The sequence below is a fragment of the Penaeus chinensis genome, chromosome 6 (assembly GCF_019202785.1).
Source record: "Penaeus chinensis breed Huanghai No. 1 chromosome 6, ASM1920278v2, whole genome shotgun sequence".
NCBI lineage: Eukaryota > Metazoa > Arthropoda > Malacostraca > Decapoda > Penaeidae > Penaeus > Penaeus chinensis.
This window is the reverse complement of record NC_061824.1, coordinates 31138240-31153239: the sequence shown is the minus strand read 5'-3', so window position 1 is coordinate 31153239 and position 15000 is coordinate 31138240. Positions and strand designations below refer to the sequence as shown.

The following is a 15000-nucleotide window of genomic DNA, read 5'->3' as shown; positions in this document are numbered from 1 at the left end:
TGGGTCGAAATGATAGTTTTTGTGGGATAAAAGATTCAGTCTATCTATTGGAATTTCTAAGAATAATTTAAACTTCTAAGGTATAGCTGTTCAAACATTTCAGTGCTTGCACCACCAATATTTCTTGCTCAACTTGCATTAGTTCTACTTATGTTACTCATCAGCACAAAGTTATAATTAAAACTGAGGGGGCAGTCATCTTAGATGAATTTTAAATGAAAGGCCCTGTTATGAAAAATCAATTTTCTAATGCAAATAATGGTTTGGCCTCCTCAACAATACTTCATAGTGTCATACTCAGTAATATTACTGGGCTCAGTTAATGCCTAAAGTCTTTGAATTTTTTTTGTTTATTTTACTTTCTATGTGGCAAATCCCATACTTTATAGATATTCATTATGTATATATGTATATATATGTATGTAGTATACATATATACATTATACATATACATTTATATGTATATATGTATATAGAAATATGTGTCTATATATGAGATTTCTGGTACCATCATTACGTACGTCCGTGTGTGTGTGTGTGTGTGTGTGTGTGTGTGTGTGTGTGTGCGTGCGTGCGTGCGTGCGTGCGTGCGTGCGTGCGTGCGTGCGTGCGTGCGTGCGTGCGTGCGTGCGTGCGTGCGTGCGTGTGGGTGCGTGCGTGCGTGCGTGCGTGCGTGCGTGTGGGTGCGTGCGTGCGTGCGTGCGTGCGTGCGTGCGTGCGTGCGTGTCCCTATAATGATGGTACCAGAGTTGACCCATGATTTGGAACAAATTTACTAATATCAGAAACTCTAATACATTCAAAAAGAAATTAAAAGAACATCTCTTAAATCACCAATGACATCATGTTTCAATATATACGAATAGGCATGACTATGTACTGTCATTAATTCTATGGGTATCTTATATATATATGTACTGTAAAATCCCTTTCTCTGTAAAAAGAATAACCATTGTATTTAATGGAATAAAGTATTTTGAATTTGAATTTGAATTTGAATTTGAATTCATATATACATACATACATATACACATACAAACATACACATACATACATATACATACTTATATGTCATTGATTGCTCTTTTTCATGGATTATTTAACTACTTTCTTTTCTTTTTTTTTATAGTGAAACGGGCTCAGGATAAGGAAAAATTGAAAGAGAGTGAAAAGCTGAAGCTCCAGTTAGAACAGCTGCTAGAATTCAAGTCCAAGATCATGGAATCTCAGGTTAGTAATTTTGTGAATATTTGTTACAGTATAACATAATGTTGCTTGAGTGGTAAGTAAAAAATATTTATAAATGTGTATATATTCATGTCTTCTTATCACTCTGGAGCTTCTTATGTATATTTTTTTCTCTGCCCAAGTCCCTGTCTCTTTGTTACTCATTCTTTATTTTAATTTTTTTCTTCTCATCTTTTTTTTATTATTTATTATTATTATTTTTTTCCTTCTCCCCCACTTCAGGCCCAGTTGCAGCGTGAGATGCAGAAGGCCAAGCAAGATGCCCGGGAGGCCATAGAGTCTAAGGATAAGCACATGGAGGACACCCAGGAGCTGACGGAGAATGTCGAGATGCTGACCCTAGACAAGGAGATGGCGGAGGAGAAGGCCGAGACGCTCCAGCTGGAGTTGGACCAGGCCAAGGAGAGAATAGAGGAACTAACGTAAGCCAAGGCCCTCTCGTAAGATTTTCGGGAGTCCCGGGGGCCTTTTTCCGAGGTCTCTTTTTTTATTAAGGGGGGCTTTTTGCCAATGGTGTTTTGAAGCCTTTTTTTTTCCCTTTTTATTATAGCTACTGCAAGTGCTATACTTATTAATAATGTTATTTTTGTTATTATTAAGATTATTATTATTGTCATTACTATTATTATTATTTTTATTATTATTATTATTAATTATGATTATTATCATTATCATTGTTATCATTTTTATCATTACTTTTTTAATTATTATTATTATTATTATTATTATTATTATATTATTGTTATAATTATTATTATTATTATCATCATCATCATGCTGTTCCTTTCTCCCGACCTCTAATAGACTGGACCTGGAAATCCTGAAGACAGAGATGAGTGGTGGTGGAGCTGGAACCCCAACAGATGGGGATGCGGAAGCAACAACCTTCAAAGTCAGGCAGCTTGAACAGCAGAACAGCCGTCTGCGAGAAACACTGGTCAAGTAAGGGAGTAGAAGTCTGTGTATGTTATTCCTTTTCTTTCTTTCTTTTTTCTCTTTATACTTTTTTTTTTCTTTCTTTTTGTAATGTTCTTTCTTTTTTTTTTTTTTTTCTTTTTGTATCATTTTTTCTTTTTTTTTTTGTTTACCTCTCCCTTATCCAAGAAAAGCCAGAACTCTTGCATGTCTGTCAAAAGTACGCAGATATCTGGTTTGGGACTTTAGGATTAACAGCATTGTTTCCATCTGTCCACTTGGGGTTAACTCACACATGTAGAGTTTCTTTCTTTTTTCTTTCTTTTTTTCTTCTTTTCTTTTTTCTTTTTTTTTTTCTTTCTTTCTTTCTTTTCTTTCTTTCTTTCTTTTTCTTTCTTTCTTTCTTTCTTTCTTTCTTTCTTTCTTTCTTTCTTTCTTTCTTCTTCTTCTTCTTCTTCTCCTTTTTTGTATTGGATATGAATTTAGAATTAACATTAAATAACAATACACATAATATAGTAGGAGGCTATTACTCAGATAGACAGTCACTTTTTATAAAATCAGCATTAACAAGTCATGTACCAGTTACAAAGAAATGTCAGAGTATATGGTTGCAAATTTGACAACAGGCACTTCGTTTGCGGGTGGCTTTGATAAAGCTTATTTCTTTTACTTGTTTTAAGTTTCATATAGCCAAGAAATCACTTGAATCAGACATAGAGCTAAGGAAAGGGGGAGGATAGGGGATAAGGGGGAAGGAGAGGACTAGAGTTTAGAACGTAGGGTTTGTTAGTATTTAAGGTAGGCCCAAAGTGGTTATGCTTATATCCAAGCCTTTGAAGCTATTGACAACCTAGGGTGTATCCTAGTTACAGTTAGAACAAGTTCTGGTATGCTAGCTGTTTAAATCATGTGTGATATGCCACATTCACCTAGAATTAATCGTAAAAGAAATACTGAAGATTCCCTCACAAATTAAGTATTTACTTTGATTGATTTCCTTTTTATTTTCCTAGAATGCGTGACTTAGCTGCACATGACAAGCATGAACTCCAGAAACTGCAGAAGGACATGGAGACCAAAAAGACTGAGGTTACAGAACTCAACCGCAGTCGGGTTAAATTGACATCACAAGTTGCTGAGTTGGAACAGACAATATCCGATCTTCAGGAACAGGTTTGTTCAATTTTAGTTGATATTATGTGTCAAATCATAAGAAAACAAAGAGTGGTATTTATATAATGCTGCGATTACATTTTTTTCTCTCCTTTTAAAACATGCCTCCTGTTTAAGGAAACTTTTATACCTACTTCCCTTTACAGGTTGATGCAGCTCTGGGCGCAGAGGAGATGGTGGAGACGTTGACCGATCGCAACCTCAACCTGGAAGAGAAAGTGGCTGAGCTGCACGAGACAGTGGCAGATCTCGAAGCTATCAATGATATGAATGACCAGCTCCAGGAGAATGCCCGTGAGTTGGAGCTTGAGCTGAGGGAAGAGCTCGACATGGCCAATGGAAAGATCAGGGAGGTAAGTTGAAGGTGGCAGTTTAAGAATCACTTGTTAATGAACTAATAAATCATGCATTGATATCTTTGTTATTTTGAACTGCTTAGCCTCAGAGACTTGGTTTCCCCCAGGTTATGAGGGAACGTGAAGCTTCCAATGAGATTATAGTGGACCAGGAGTCAACCATTAAGAAGTTCCGAGAGCTGGTCCAGAAGCAGCAAGAGCAGAACATCGAGCTGCGTCAGGCACTTGAGAAGGAGACCAACAAGCCAATTGCAACTCCCTCAGAGATCATTGACTTCAAGGTAATTGAGATTTGTGGTGAAGATTATCCTTATGATAGTTTGGATGCTTTGTAATTTTGTATTACTGCTGGATTCAGTTTATGGAAAGTAGATATATGCTGTTGATTACAAAGATAAATAAAATATGATACAGCTCAGAAAATAACTTTTAAGATGATCTTTTTTGTAGATGGATATCAAGTTGATAATTAATTTTACTAGTGAAATACTTGCATTTTATAACAGGATCTTTCTCCATCCACAGAAAATGTTCATTGAAACAAAGGCTCATAGTAAAGCCATTGACATGGAACTTCGTCAGCTGGAGGTTGCTCAAGCCAACCAACATGTGGCTTACCTTACTCAGTACATGCCTGATAACTTCATGACAAGGGGAGGCAAGTCATTTATATTTATTTTTCCTTTACATCTGAGAAACATCTTCTTCCTCCTCTTTCAAGAAATAATGTGCTGCATTGCATAACTTTTTCTTTGTTCTTCATGATTCAGAGTTTTGAGTTATTTCATATTTCTCTGACAGGTGACCATGATGCTGTGCTTGTGCTGCTGCTTGTGGCCAGGATGGTGTGGAAGGCTGAAATTGTCATTGGTGGCCTGAGGGACAAGTATCCAGCTCCGGAAACCATCGACAGGAACACGGTGCTCAAGTCTCATACAGTTGAGCAGTATGCCTTTGCCTCACGCCTTCTGCAGCTTCTGTATGCACTTCAGGTACAGTAACTTTATGAATGATAGTAGCTGTATTTTCCAGGTTACAGGATAAAGCAGTAGACAGAAATGAGTTATAATGTTTTTTTTTTTTTTTTTTCAACTTATTCTGTTGATGTGTTTATTTCTAAGACACATGACTTTTATTAAGGATCACATGTAAAAGAAAATCTGTGTAATGAGATATTTGTGTACAGAATTTCAACTCGGCATTAAACAGTTTAAGTACTATACCGCAAGGCCTGATAAAAAGATAATGACAAAGCAATCCATGCCTCTGTAACCTCTTTGCTTTATGTGTTAATACACCACAGGCTCTGCTGCACCAATATGAACAAGTGCTCAATACATGCAACGTAGAAGTGTTCCTTAAGCTAGGAACCTTGTATGGAGAGATGGCTTCCCACGAGCGTAACATCGACTTCTACGTAGACCTTCTCAGGAAAGACCAGGTGAGGACTGCAGAGGATGAAAGGATCTAACATAAGATGTATTGATTTTTTACTGGTGTGGGAAATGCTCCTGGTGAATGGGGCCTTTCCTTAACAGATATCATCAGATCATCTTATCACTTTGTGAAAAAGTGATAAATTGTTTTGGGAGTACCTATTCTTTCTTCTGTTCTATTGCAGGATAGTAAAGAAAATAAGAGATTTAGTGTTATGCAGTTAACGTATTTATACTTTTTAATGTGGAATGAAAGAATCTCCCTCAGTCAACTCCCTAAAGGAATAAAAGGAATTATGTTAGTGCCATACATTTACCCTTATTCCGAGATTGCATACCTTTGTTAACTTATGTCTCTCACCCCAATATCACAGCTAGATGAAAATACACCAATGGATGCCTTGGAGAAGACTGTTGGTTACTTCTCAACAGTGTATCCTGCTCATCTTGCTGCTGAGAAGATCAACCAGTCTCTCTACCTGACTGATGTGGCAAGAGTGCTGTCCTCAGGAACTGATGCTGCTGGTACATACAGCTCAGCTATCCTTACTATGCTACATGTAAGTTGGGCTTTTATGCATTCTTAGATAATCCTTTTTTCATTGTTTGGATGTATAAGATGCAGAAAGAGTTGCCTAGATTTAGAATAAATACATATATTCCAGATATATGTTTGTTATTTATGTTTAACAAAAAATTTATCAGCATTAATAGGGACAAGTAAGGGAAAGTAAATTATGTAAACTAAGATAAAGAAGGATTGAAAACTAAAAAAACAGACACATGTAACAGCAATCTGAAAGGCTCAACTACACTCAGTGTAATGTAGAAATGCACTTTGTAACTCTGAATTTTGTTAACAGCCTCATCATGAAGCATCTGATGTTGCCTTAGTGTGCCGTGACATTGTGAATGCCAGTAAGGACATCCAGGGAGCTGTTAAGAGGATACGCCGAAGGATGCCACAGGATGGATCTGTAGGACCCCTGAGCTATCCCCAGGATGTACAAGAGGCCCTCACCAGTGCAATTGCCAACATGAACAACTCAACGCGGGCCTTAAGGCATGTGAGCAAAGCTTGTCAGCAGCAGACTTCACTCCTAGCAGGTAATTGTTTGGATTTTGAGGTTGTCATTTTTAAACACAAGTTTATTGTTTGGTTTCTATGTTGTTTTTCTCTCTCCTTCTCTATTTGATGTAGGAATGTTATTTGTCTTTTTATGGTTTGAACAATTATTGTGGTTCATTTCTGATGGCAAGGATGGGATGATTTCCTATCAAGTCATGGCAGACTATCCCTCACACCAGGAGGGATAATGTTGTCTCATTATGAGCAGTCGAACCTGCTCCAAGTTGTGTATGGTAAAGAGTAGTGGCCATGGCTGCAGTCGTAGAGGGAGAAACAGCCCCTCAAAACTAGGCTTGAAGCCACTTTTTAGCAATATTACTAAAAAATTCATTAATACTGCAGTCAAGAGTAGAAATGAGAGGTAGTTTTATGTTTTCCGTGCTTCTAATTTTTAGGGGCTCCCATCGTGAGTAGCTTAGTATAAATTGCCATATAAGTTTTCCACTCCTGTTGGCAGTTATATAGCCTAGCCTAGTAATAAGAAATTAGCAGTAATATTAAGATTTCTAAATGAACTTCCAGATAATGAGAACGGCATCTTGGGTGATAAATTGAAGGAGTTCATCCATCAAGCCACAGACCTCATTTATGGCAGAGAAGACCTGGGACCAGAGTCACTCAGGTTGTCCCTGAGTCGCACCCAGAATGACATAAATCGTGTTGCTAACACTCTTGAGAAGGGAGAGTATGACTTTGATGGGTCTGTCGAGGAGAGGGTAAGTTGAACATTTGATATAGGTAATTATTTGAAAAAAAGTAAAAGAAAAAATGCATACTATAGATCTGATTGTACTTTGTGTATTTATGGTCCAATGCAGTCTTAACTCTGTAATTTTTCACTGGCATTGGTGCAGACTCTGCAGCCAGTGGTTCTAAGAGCCCAAGCATTGAAGGATGAGATGAAGGATACAGAACACATCAAATACAAATTAGAAAACAAGGAGCAGGACCTGAAGGACCTGAAGCTCACCTTGAAGCAGAAGAATGAGGAGCTGAGCGAGATGACTGTCCGGAGAGACTTGGCTGAGAAGAAGCTGTCAACGGCCACCAGAGACTCTGACCTCACCATTGAGAAGCTGCAGAGGAAGTTAGACGACACCTTGATGATGCTACGGCGTAAAGAAAAGGTATCAGAAAAGGGATATGCTCTAGAGTCTTAACTCTTCAATCTTTTGTTTTGTGTCTGTTGGAGAGAAATTATGGGAGTAGTGGTTATTTTATCATTATATTTCTTATTTTCCATTTATTCTCAAGAGCATTGTATCTCCCTTCCCAATGATACTATCTACATAGAATATTTTCTTGCAGGAATATGATGAAACAATGGACCATCTCCAAAGTGACATTGAGAGCTTGGAGACAGAGAAGGGTGAACTTCGCGAGAAACTCAAAGCTCTCAACAAGAAGACTTTGTATGAGGCTTTGTCCAAATCTTCTCCTTTGACTGGTTTGTGTTCCCTACGCATTGTGTGTTTTTAATATTTTTTTTTTTTTTATTTATTTATTTATTATTTATTTTTTTTCTTTCTATGTAGAATAATGTGTTAGGATAGTTTTTATTGAATGTTGAGAGGGATTGATAACCTTAACTAAAACCCATGCAATGCACTCCATAAGGATGCGATCATTCTTTAATATCTTAGTCTTCTGATTGGAAAAAATAAAATATGATTATGAATTCCTTGTTCATTATCTTCTTCTTTTCCTTTTTTTTTTTTTCTTTTTTTTTTCTTTTTTTCTTTTTTTTTTTTTTCTTTCTTTTTTGGTCTTGTTAATTCTCCTGGTTATGTTCCAGGAGGCGTTTCTCCTTCCTCTCCAACAACTCCTTCCGCAGCAGGGGGACCTCCGACAGTGGGTGGTGGAGTGGTGCGTGACTCCCCCATGCTCCTTCAGCAGATCAATGACCTCCGCACAGCCCTGAACCATGCAACTGCAGCTGCCCACTACAACACAGCTCATCGCATGCATCGCCAACTTGCTGCACTGAAACCAATCAAGGTAATGAATTATTTGGATGATGTATTAGCTAGTATAATTATTTGTAGTAATAATGTTCATTTTATTTATATTATTAATTTTTTCCTTTTTTATGGTAATCCTTAGATAATTATTACACATATTAATGGTCATTTTCAAATTATAATGAATACTCCGCTTCATTTAACCCTTTCCCGGCGGGTCACGCTGTGAGACGTCAAAACAAACTGCTCAATCTGTGGCGTGCAGCTGTATGCCGTGGCGGCACGCCAAAGCGCTACGAGCTGGTGATTCGGCTTGATGTACCGAACTCCCGTATTCAAAGTTAGCGCGTTGCCATTGATATCCAGAGCATAGTTGTTGTTTTTTTTTTTTTTTGTTTTCTTCACCCGTCGTCAAGGGGTTAATTACTATTTTTGCTGATCCCCATTTCTCTTGCTGGCTTTTTCACTTGAAGCATCTTTGGTAATATAATGAAGAACAGTGTTCTATTTTTCTTTCTCATTTTTTTTCCTTTTTTCTTTTTTCATTGATTCATCCATATTCAAACTTTCTTTATGGTTGCTGAAAATATGTCATCCAAAAATTGTAGATATGAAGTGCCTTTTTAGGTTGCACAGTGCTAGTGATTTCAGTCACTGTTTGATGTGCATCTTTTTTCCTGATAGCTTCATTTCCAAAAGTTTAAAAAGATTGGTGTTTTCAACTGATTTTGGAGGGCTGTATTTATGCCTGAGAATGCATGGCACACAACTTCTTTACACTGTTTAGTAGAACTTTAAGGTGTAGTTGAAGTCACATAAAGCATCAAGCCAACATTGGTGCCCAGGCCCTAGACAATAACTTCATTGTCAACTAAGTGCAACTAGTTAAAGTGAAACCCGTCAAAGTGAGGGTAAATTGAAAGGCACATTAACTTCCCAGTTATTTCATGCTTTTTATGTTAGTGCTCTATCATCAGTATCCCATTATTATGTTTGTTGATGTTTTGATTCAGATCCATCACCTTGGATCTGGTGAGGAGAAGAGAGACAAGACCAAGGAAGAGGCAAATGCAGGGGAGAAGAAATCCATCGACCACATCAATCAGCTGACCCGTCAAGCGTCACACATCCAGAAGGTTGGTCAGAGTCCAAGTGTTAGTACATCTAAGGTGCCCTAGAAATCTGCATTATTTTGTTTATCCTGTATCTTGCATACCATGAAACTTGACTTTGGCATTTTCTGTGATAGGGACATGGTTTCATAAGGAGTTTTGTGTGGTTTTTGTATGTGCTTATTTGTATATCATTTGACATATATATAATTTCAGGAGGTGCACAACATGATCACAGGTGTAGAAGTGGTGGACTTAAGCAAGCGTCGGGCAGCCACTCTACCATGCACAGACCTTGCATCCCCTGCTAACCATCTTATTAATTATAACAACAGGATCAATAATTTACGTTCACAAATAACATTACTTCAGGTAAGACAAAGACTAGATTGAAATATCTACCCCTTTTCTAATAGATAGAAAAATAAAAAACATTTTAGTTGAGATCACATCAAGCTGATTTTTATTGTTATTACAGGATGAGATCACAAAGGCAGTGGCTACAATGAAGCCAGGAGGAAGTGTAGAGACAGCTCTTTCTACATTCCCCTCACCACAGCTAACCAAAGTGAGTTTATTTATATATGTAAAAAATAGATCAATAGAAAATGAATAAGTATCTATATTTATTTATTTATTTATATTTTTATACCTATATATCAACATAAATGTAAATGAATATATAAATATGTCTGATCAGGACCATTAAATTCAAGGGTTATGAGCCAAACCTCAGCTCCTCCTCCTTCTCCACAGGCAATGGCTGAACAGGAACTGGTGTGCGTGGGCCGCTTGAAGGTACCCTCTTCCACTTCTACTGAGTCCTCCAAGGAACCCGTTCCTGTTATCCTCCAGCCAGACCACCTCAAGAAGCTTCATCTCCGGCTGTTAAAGTAGTGTGGAGTTTGGGTTTCATTTCCAAATATCTTACCATGTAGAACTGCTGTAAAGCCTGCTTCCATCAAGTCTTTGGGTCTGGTATGCTGACCAGTGATATGAGGGAAGAAAATGTGATAAGAGAATGTAAATACAGTGTATAATTTAATATTTTTGCTTACAATTTAAGAAACCGAAGCATTGGTATGGGAAGAGTGTGACGTATAGTTTTCTGTTTGGAGTCGAGTATTGTTAAGGAATAAACGCTTGACATGAAATGATATTAAAAGAAGGATCATCTGCCTGGCTTTCAGCATTTTCATTGTAAAGATTTTTTTTTTTTTTTTTTTTTATCAGGGGAACTAAAATACTGTAATAGCATTTCAATATTTTTTCTCTGATTTGAAATTGTAAATAAAGTTAGTTTTACAAACAGAAATTATTGGTATTTAATACATTAGTAAGGCAAATTTATTGTAGGGTATTTATGCATTTTATATTTATGAACCATGCTTTTATTTATGTTTGAAAAAATATTTCAGTGTTGTAATATTGAGAAACTGTGTAAACAGTGTGCCTATTTATTTTTAAATGTTCCATGTTTCTTTGCCTTGAGAGTTCACGTTGCATTATGTAAAATGTATGAAATATTATGTAAAATAGATAAGAACCAAATAATTGAGTTGTGACTAGTTTTCACATGTTATGTCATTGATTTGCTTCTGAGACCAGCTTTACTACACTGTTAAACATAAAAGTTCCAAGGTAAAGTGTGTGCCAAGACAATGTTATAGGAAGCCTTACATTTTGAGAGCAAGTGCAGCTTGGATATTATAATTTTGAAGGTAGTACTATGGCAGCTTATTTACATATACATCTTCTTTATTTATTTATTCATTTTTTTTTATTGGTATTGTTATCAGATGTTTAGGGGCACCAGTAGATACTTCATAAAAAGATAATGAATGAGTAGAGTGATCTGCTTCTAGCTTGATGTGCAATTTTTTTTTTACTTGTTTGAAGCAACTGTAATATTCATTAGAAAAGTTGCAGCTTCTAAATCATTGTTACATTCACTGTAGTGTACCATGACAAAACAATGTGCAGCTGTTCAAAATGTGGAAATGAGCACCAGTGTAAATTGCATAATAGATATGCAGTGGAATATCAGCTTTAGACAGTAAAATAGCCTCAAAGGTTTATTGTTTGCTTTTCCAGCAGCCTTTTTTTAATAGGTCATTGTTTGCAGCAGTAAGTAATATTGAATCTCCTTGAGAACTTATTGGCAGGGTTATCAGGTGCCCAAAAGAAATAGCATTAGTGTAAGTGAAAGCTGCAAAGCAAAGTGCATTTGCAGACTTCCTCAATTTTGGTACTGTGTGAACTTTATGCAGAGAGCAGTGAAGGAGAGATCAAGCACATACCCACATCTGGTTGGTTCTATATCATGTATAGAAAAGCAAGTTCATGGTGGTGGGTATGCACAAAGCTTTAATTCTTTAGCTTATAAGCTGAAAACTTATTTTCCCCTTTTGTTATCACAGTATTAACAGGCTTTTATTTAAATTCTATGCATTTTCCTGCTGATAAAAAGTTTCCTCCAAAGTTTGTAATGCAGCAGAATAACTGTGGCCAGATCTGCACAAACTTCTTTTAAAAGCGGTATGTTTCCTTAATGTACCAGGTGGATTTTCTGATATTTTCATATTCTAATATACTTGATGTTTAGGAAACCAAAGGTGTCACATTTTCCCTTGTTCTTTAAACCACAGCAGACATATTGAAGTGTTAATCTCTCCCATGTGCTAGTATGTATAAGCCAGGCAAAGCATTATTAACTTTACAGTAAAAAAAATTCACCAAAAAATGTCTTCTTTTTTTTTCCTCAACCTATTAAAATCATCACTATATGCAATATTAAACCACATGTTATTAACCCCTTGGAACTAGGTGATGTAACCATAATGTCATGAAATAATCCAGGTCGAGGGGCAGGTAACGTGAACATGCTGTCACGGGAAAATCTGGCTGTATGCCAGGCAATAGCGATTCTGCTGAAGGCCGGGGTGATGGAAAAGACTCACCATGAGTGCACAAACCTATTGGGAGGTTTATTGTACTCATTTGGCGATTTTTCATTATCCCCATCGATGTACGAGTGTGGAATGTAATGCCCATAAGCAGTGACTGGAAGAGCACTGGCTCCATGGAAGATGCCATTTCCATGCTAAGCATCAGATTCCTGGTGCTGTGAATGGTGATACAGGTTGTATTACAGAAAACCAAATATGTAAAAAAAATAAAAAATAGTAAAAAATAACAGTATTCAGTAGACTACCCAGAGATATGATATGGAGTCTGTGCAAAGGAAAAAAAATGTACCATCTTGATAATGCAAATCAAATGGCAAATATGGACATTAGAAAATGGCCAAAAAGCTAATCATGCTTATGCGTAAAAAGAGTAAGTAATTTTGCAAACAGAGTCCTGTCACTACACAAGTAATCATGAGCGCCCGGCCTACAAGCAGCCACTTAGCAGAGTGGCAAATTACGAAAGCCCAATGCCCGTATTTTTGGTGATTTGATTGCTGCAACAACCAGATCCAATGGGTTAAACCACTGGGCCTGACAAAATGGGTATTATGCTGCAGTTACTCTTCTTATGATAGACTTACAGTGTGTTTAGGAGTGCATTTGAATAGAAGTGTTTGTGTGTGAGAGAGTGAATGAGAGAGCACTTTACTCTCAGGAAGATTAATTTTTATAAAGTGAGTTTATAAAATGCATCATTAGCCCTTCTAAGGCCCCAAAATACATGTGACTCTCAGTAACTCTGTCATCAGCAGATACTGCATACCCTTGGCCTCTTGGTTACTGATGTATCAACATAAATAAAGTCTTGGTAATATTCCTGCTGTTGCACTGTTACAGACAATTCAGTAAAGTATTCAGTATTCTCAGTTATATGGTTTTATGACTTCGACCATGGGGGTGGGGGGTGAATAAAACCTTAAAATCAGAGTATCATATATTATTCTGCCATAATTCTGATCATCAAGATGTTTCCTTATCTTGGAGTGTGCTTAGGTCTTGTGAACCACTTGCTAGGTACTCTTCATCTTGCTTTGTAAATTTATCTGCTAAGTCAGGTGGCACATTAATGGTTGATAGGTCATCCACTCCTATCTCCTCTTCAGTTCTGTATGAAAGGAGGACACAAAAGCATCAGAAAACCACCAAGAAATTACTCTCAAAAATACCACAAAACAATAAGACATATGGACTTGCAACTGCAATCCAGCCAGTTACTAAACCACCACTTTCTTTAGCTCTTTGAGACTACCTATTGATCCTAGTTAAAATATCTGAAAGAAACTTTAACCCAATGGCGACGGGTCACGGCTATCGCCGTCATAACAATACGCCCGATTTGAGGCGTGCGGCTGTCCGGAGCGGCGCCGCGCCAAAACGCCCCGAGGCAATGATTCGGCTTGATGTACCGAATTCACGTGCTCAGAGTCGGCGCGCTGCCGCCGTTTGCCAGAGCGTAGAGTTTTTTTTAATTTTCTACACCCGACGCCATTGGGTTAATAACACCTTTTTAGTATCTGTAGCTAAATATAAGAATTAATTGTAATCAAATCTTGATTGGAAACACATACATGACAAATACTATTTATTTATCTGCACATCAGCATTTTTTTTTTTCTAGAAACAGGATTAAAGGACAATGAATATGAGCAGAAATATTGTCTTAAACAGCATCTAGTTACACTAACTATTTAATATTAAATGTATGTAAATATGAATCTTAAAAAAAAAGTTTCTAGACCTAGACATTGTAAACAAATAAAGCTTTTGACCAAATACAATGCCAATTCTATCCAATACCTATAAAGAATCACTTGACTTTACAATAATGATGCATCTTCATCTACCCACCTGACAAGAAGATTTACAACATCTTCATTGAGCATGATGCAATGACGGTCCTCTTCCCACTTGTGGTGCTCTCGGAGAATCAGGTAAGCATTCTGACTTCTCAGCAGCTCTCTCCCTTCACGCGTCACACACATCTGTCCGTGAACAAGAGTGGACTTAATTAAAGAAGACAGAGCAAGATAAGAGTATCTAATTCACTGCTCAGAAAAGATAAACACTTGAACTGGATCATAATCAAATATCCAAATGGCTTCTATGTTTCTTTAACACCACATCCAGATACACCCTCTGTCTACTAATAATCATGAATCACAAATAACCTTACATACCTACAGACTGAAGGAGGAAGGGAGAATAAAGGAATGCCTTACCTGCATTAGTGCCTCCAAAACTAGCTTCCGTATTTCTGGCACTGGTTCCCTTATTTTATCGTCAGGGAGGAACTGAAGATCTACAGGCAGCGAGTCATTTTCTTCTTCAGTGAATGCGTCTGGTCCAGCAAGAGGGAGGAGTAAGCGTGGCACTAAGTCTACCTCTTCGCCCATAAGCCATGGGTGCTGTTCTGAAATGCAGAGATTAGGAGTAATATTCCTGGTGCATGAGATTCATTGTACTTGTTAAACAAGATATTACCTTATAAAACCTATTACTGCAGAAAACATCTATAGATGTAAAACTACTTGTCAATAATAATTGGTTTGAAATTGTAATGGCAATCTCAACATTGGTAAAATAAATATAAAACTGTGAAAACATTAAATCTATGAATTTCTTACATATTTCTATTTAAAAACCAAAAACAAGTTCAACCAAGCACGTGTCTTTCATACAAGCCTAACATTCATGA

General features: G+C 37.1%; 2 protein-coding genes across 12 annotated transcripts in view; one reads left to right on the top strand and one right to left on the bottom strand.

Moving 5' to 3' along the window:
• The window catches only part of LOC125026674 (dynactin subunit 1-like), a 66083-nt gene extending 53957 nt beyond the window's left edge, over positions 1 to 12126 (top strand). For 10 of the 11 annotated variants that reach the window (XM_047615280.1, XM_047615277.1, XM_047615272.1 and 7 more), the window contains 19 exons: positions 1130 to 1230; positions 1471 to 1670; positions 2053 to 2190; positions 3180 to 3339; positions 3486 to 3692; positions 3803 to 3976; positions 4221 to 4353; positions 4497 to 4687; positions 4999 to 5136; positions 5506 to 5691; positions 5995 to 6238; positions 6783 to 6976; positions 7115 to 7387; positions 7569 to 7707; positions 8056 to 8258; positions 9235 to 9357; positions 9550 to 9705; positions 9812 to 9901; positions 10090 to 12126. In XM_047615280.1, coding sequence (XP_047471236.1) covers positions 1130 to 1230; positions 1471 to 1670; positions 2053 to 2190; positions 3180 to 3339; positions 3486 to 3692; positions 3803 to 3976; positions 4221 to 4353; positions 4497 to 4687; positions 4999 to 5136; positions 5506 to 5691; positions 5995 to 6238; positions 6783 to 6976; positions 7115 to 7387; positions 7569 to 7707; positions 8056 to 8258; positions 9235 to 9357; positions 9550 to 9705; positions 9812 to 9901; positions 10090 to 10230 — 3191 coding nt within the window. In that variant the 3' untranslated portion in view covers positions 10231 to 12126. The remainder of the gene's footprint in view (positions 1 to 1129; positions 1231 to 1470; positions 1671 to 2052; positions 2191 to 3179; positions 3340 to 3485; positions 3693 to 3802; positions 3977 to 4220; positions 4354 to 4496; positions 4688 to 4998; positions 5137 to 5505; positions 5692 to 5994; positions 6239 to 6782; positions 6977 to 7114; positions 7388 to 7568; positions 7708 to 8055; positions 8259 to 9234; positions 9358 to 9549; positions 9706 to 9811; positions 9902 to 10089) is intronic. The other variant, XM_047615271.1, reaches the window with a different exon arrangement.
• Positions 12127 to 13227: 1101 nt separating this feature from the next.
• The window catches only part of LOC125026675 (protein HGH1 homolog), a 7683-nt gene continuing 5910 nt past the window's right edge, over positions 13228 to 15000 (bottom strand). Inside the window, exons 6-8 of the mRNA XM_047615281.1 lie at positions 14525 to 14715; positions 14154 to 14287; positions 13228 to 13410 (exon numbers count right to left, since the gene is read on the bottom strand). Coding sequence (XP_047471237.1) covers positions 13266 to 13410; positions 14154 to 14287; positions 14525 to 14715 — 470 coding nt within the window. The 3' untranslated portion in view covers positions 13228 to 13265. The remainder of the gene's footprint in view (positions 13411 to 14153; positions 14288 to 14524; positions 14716 to 15000) is intronic.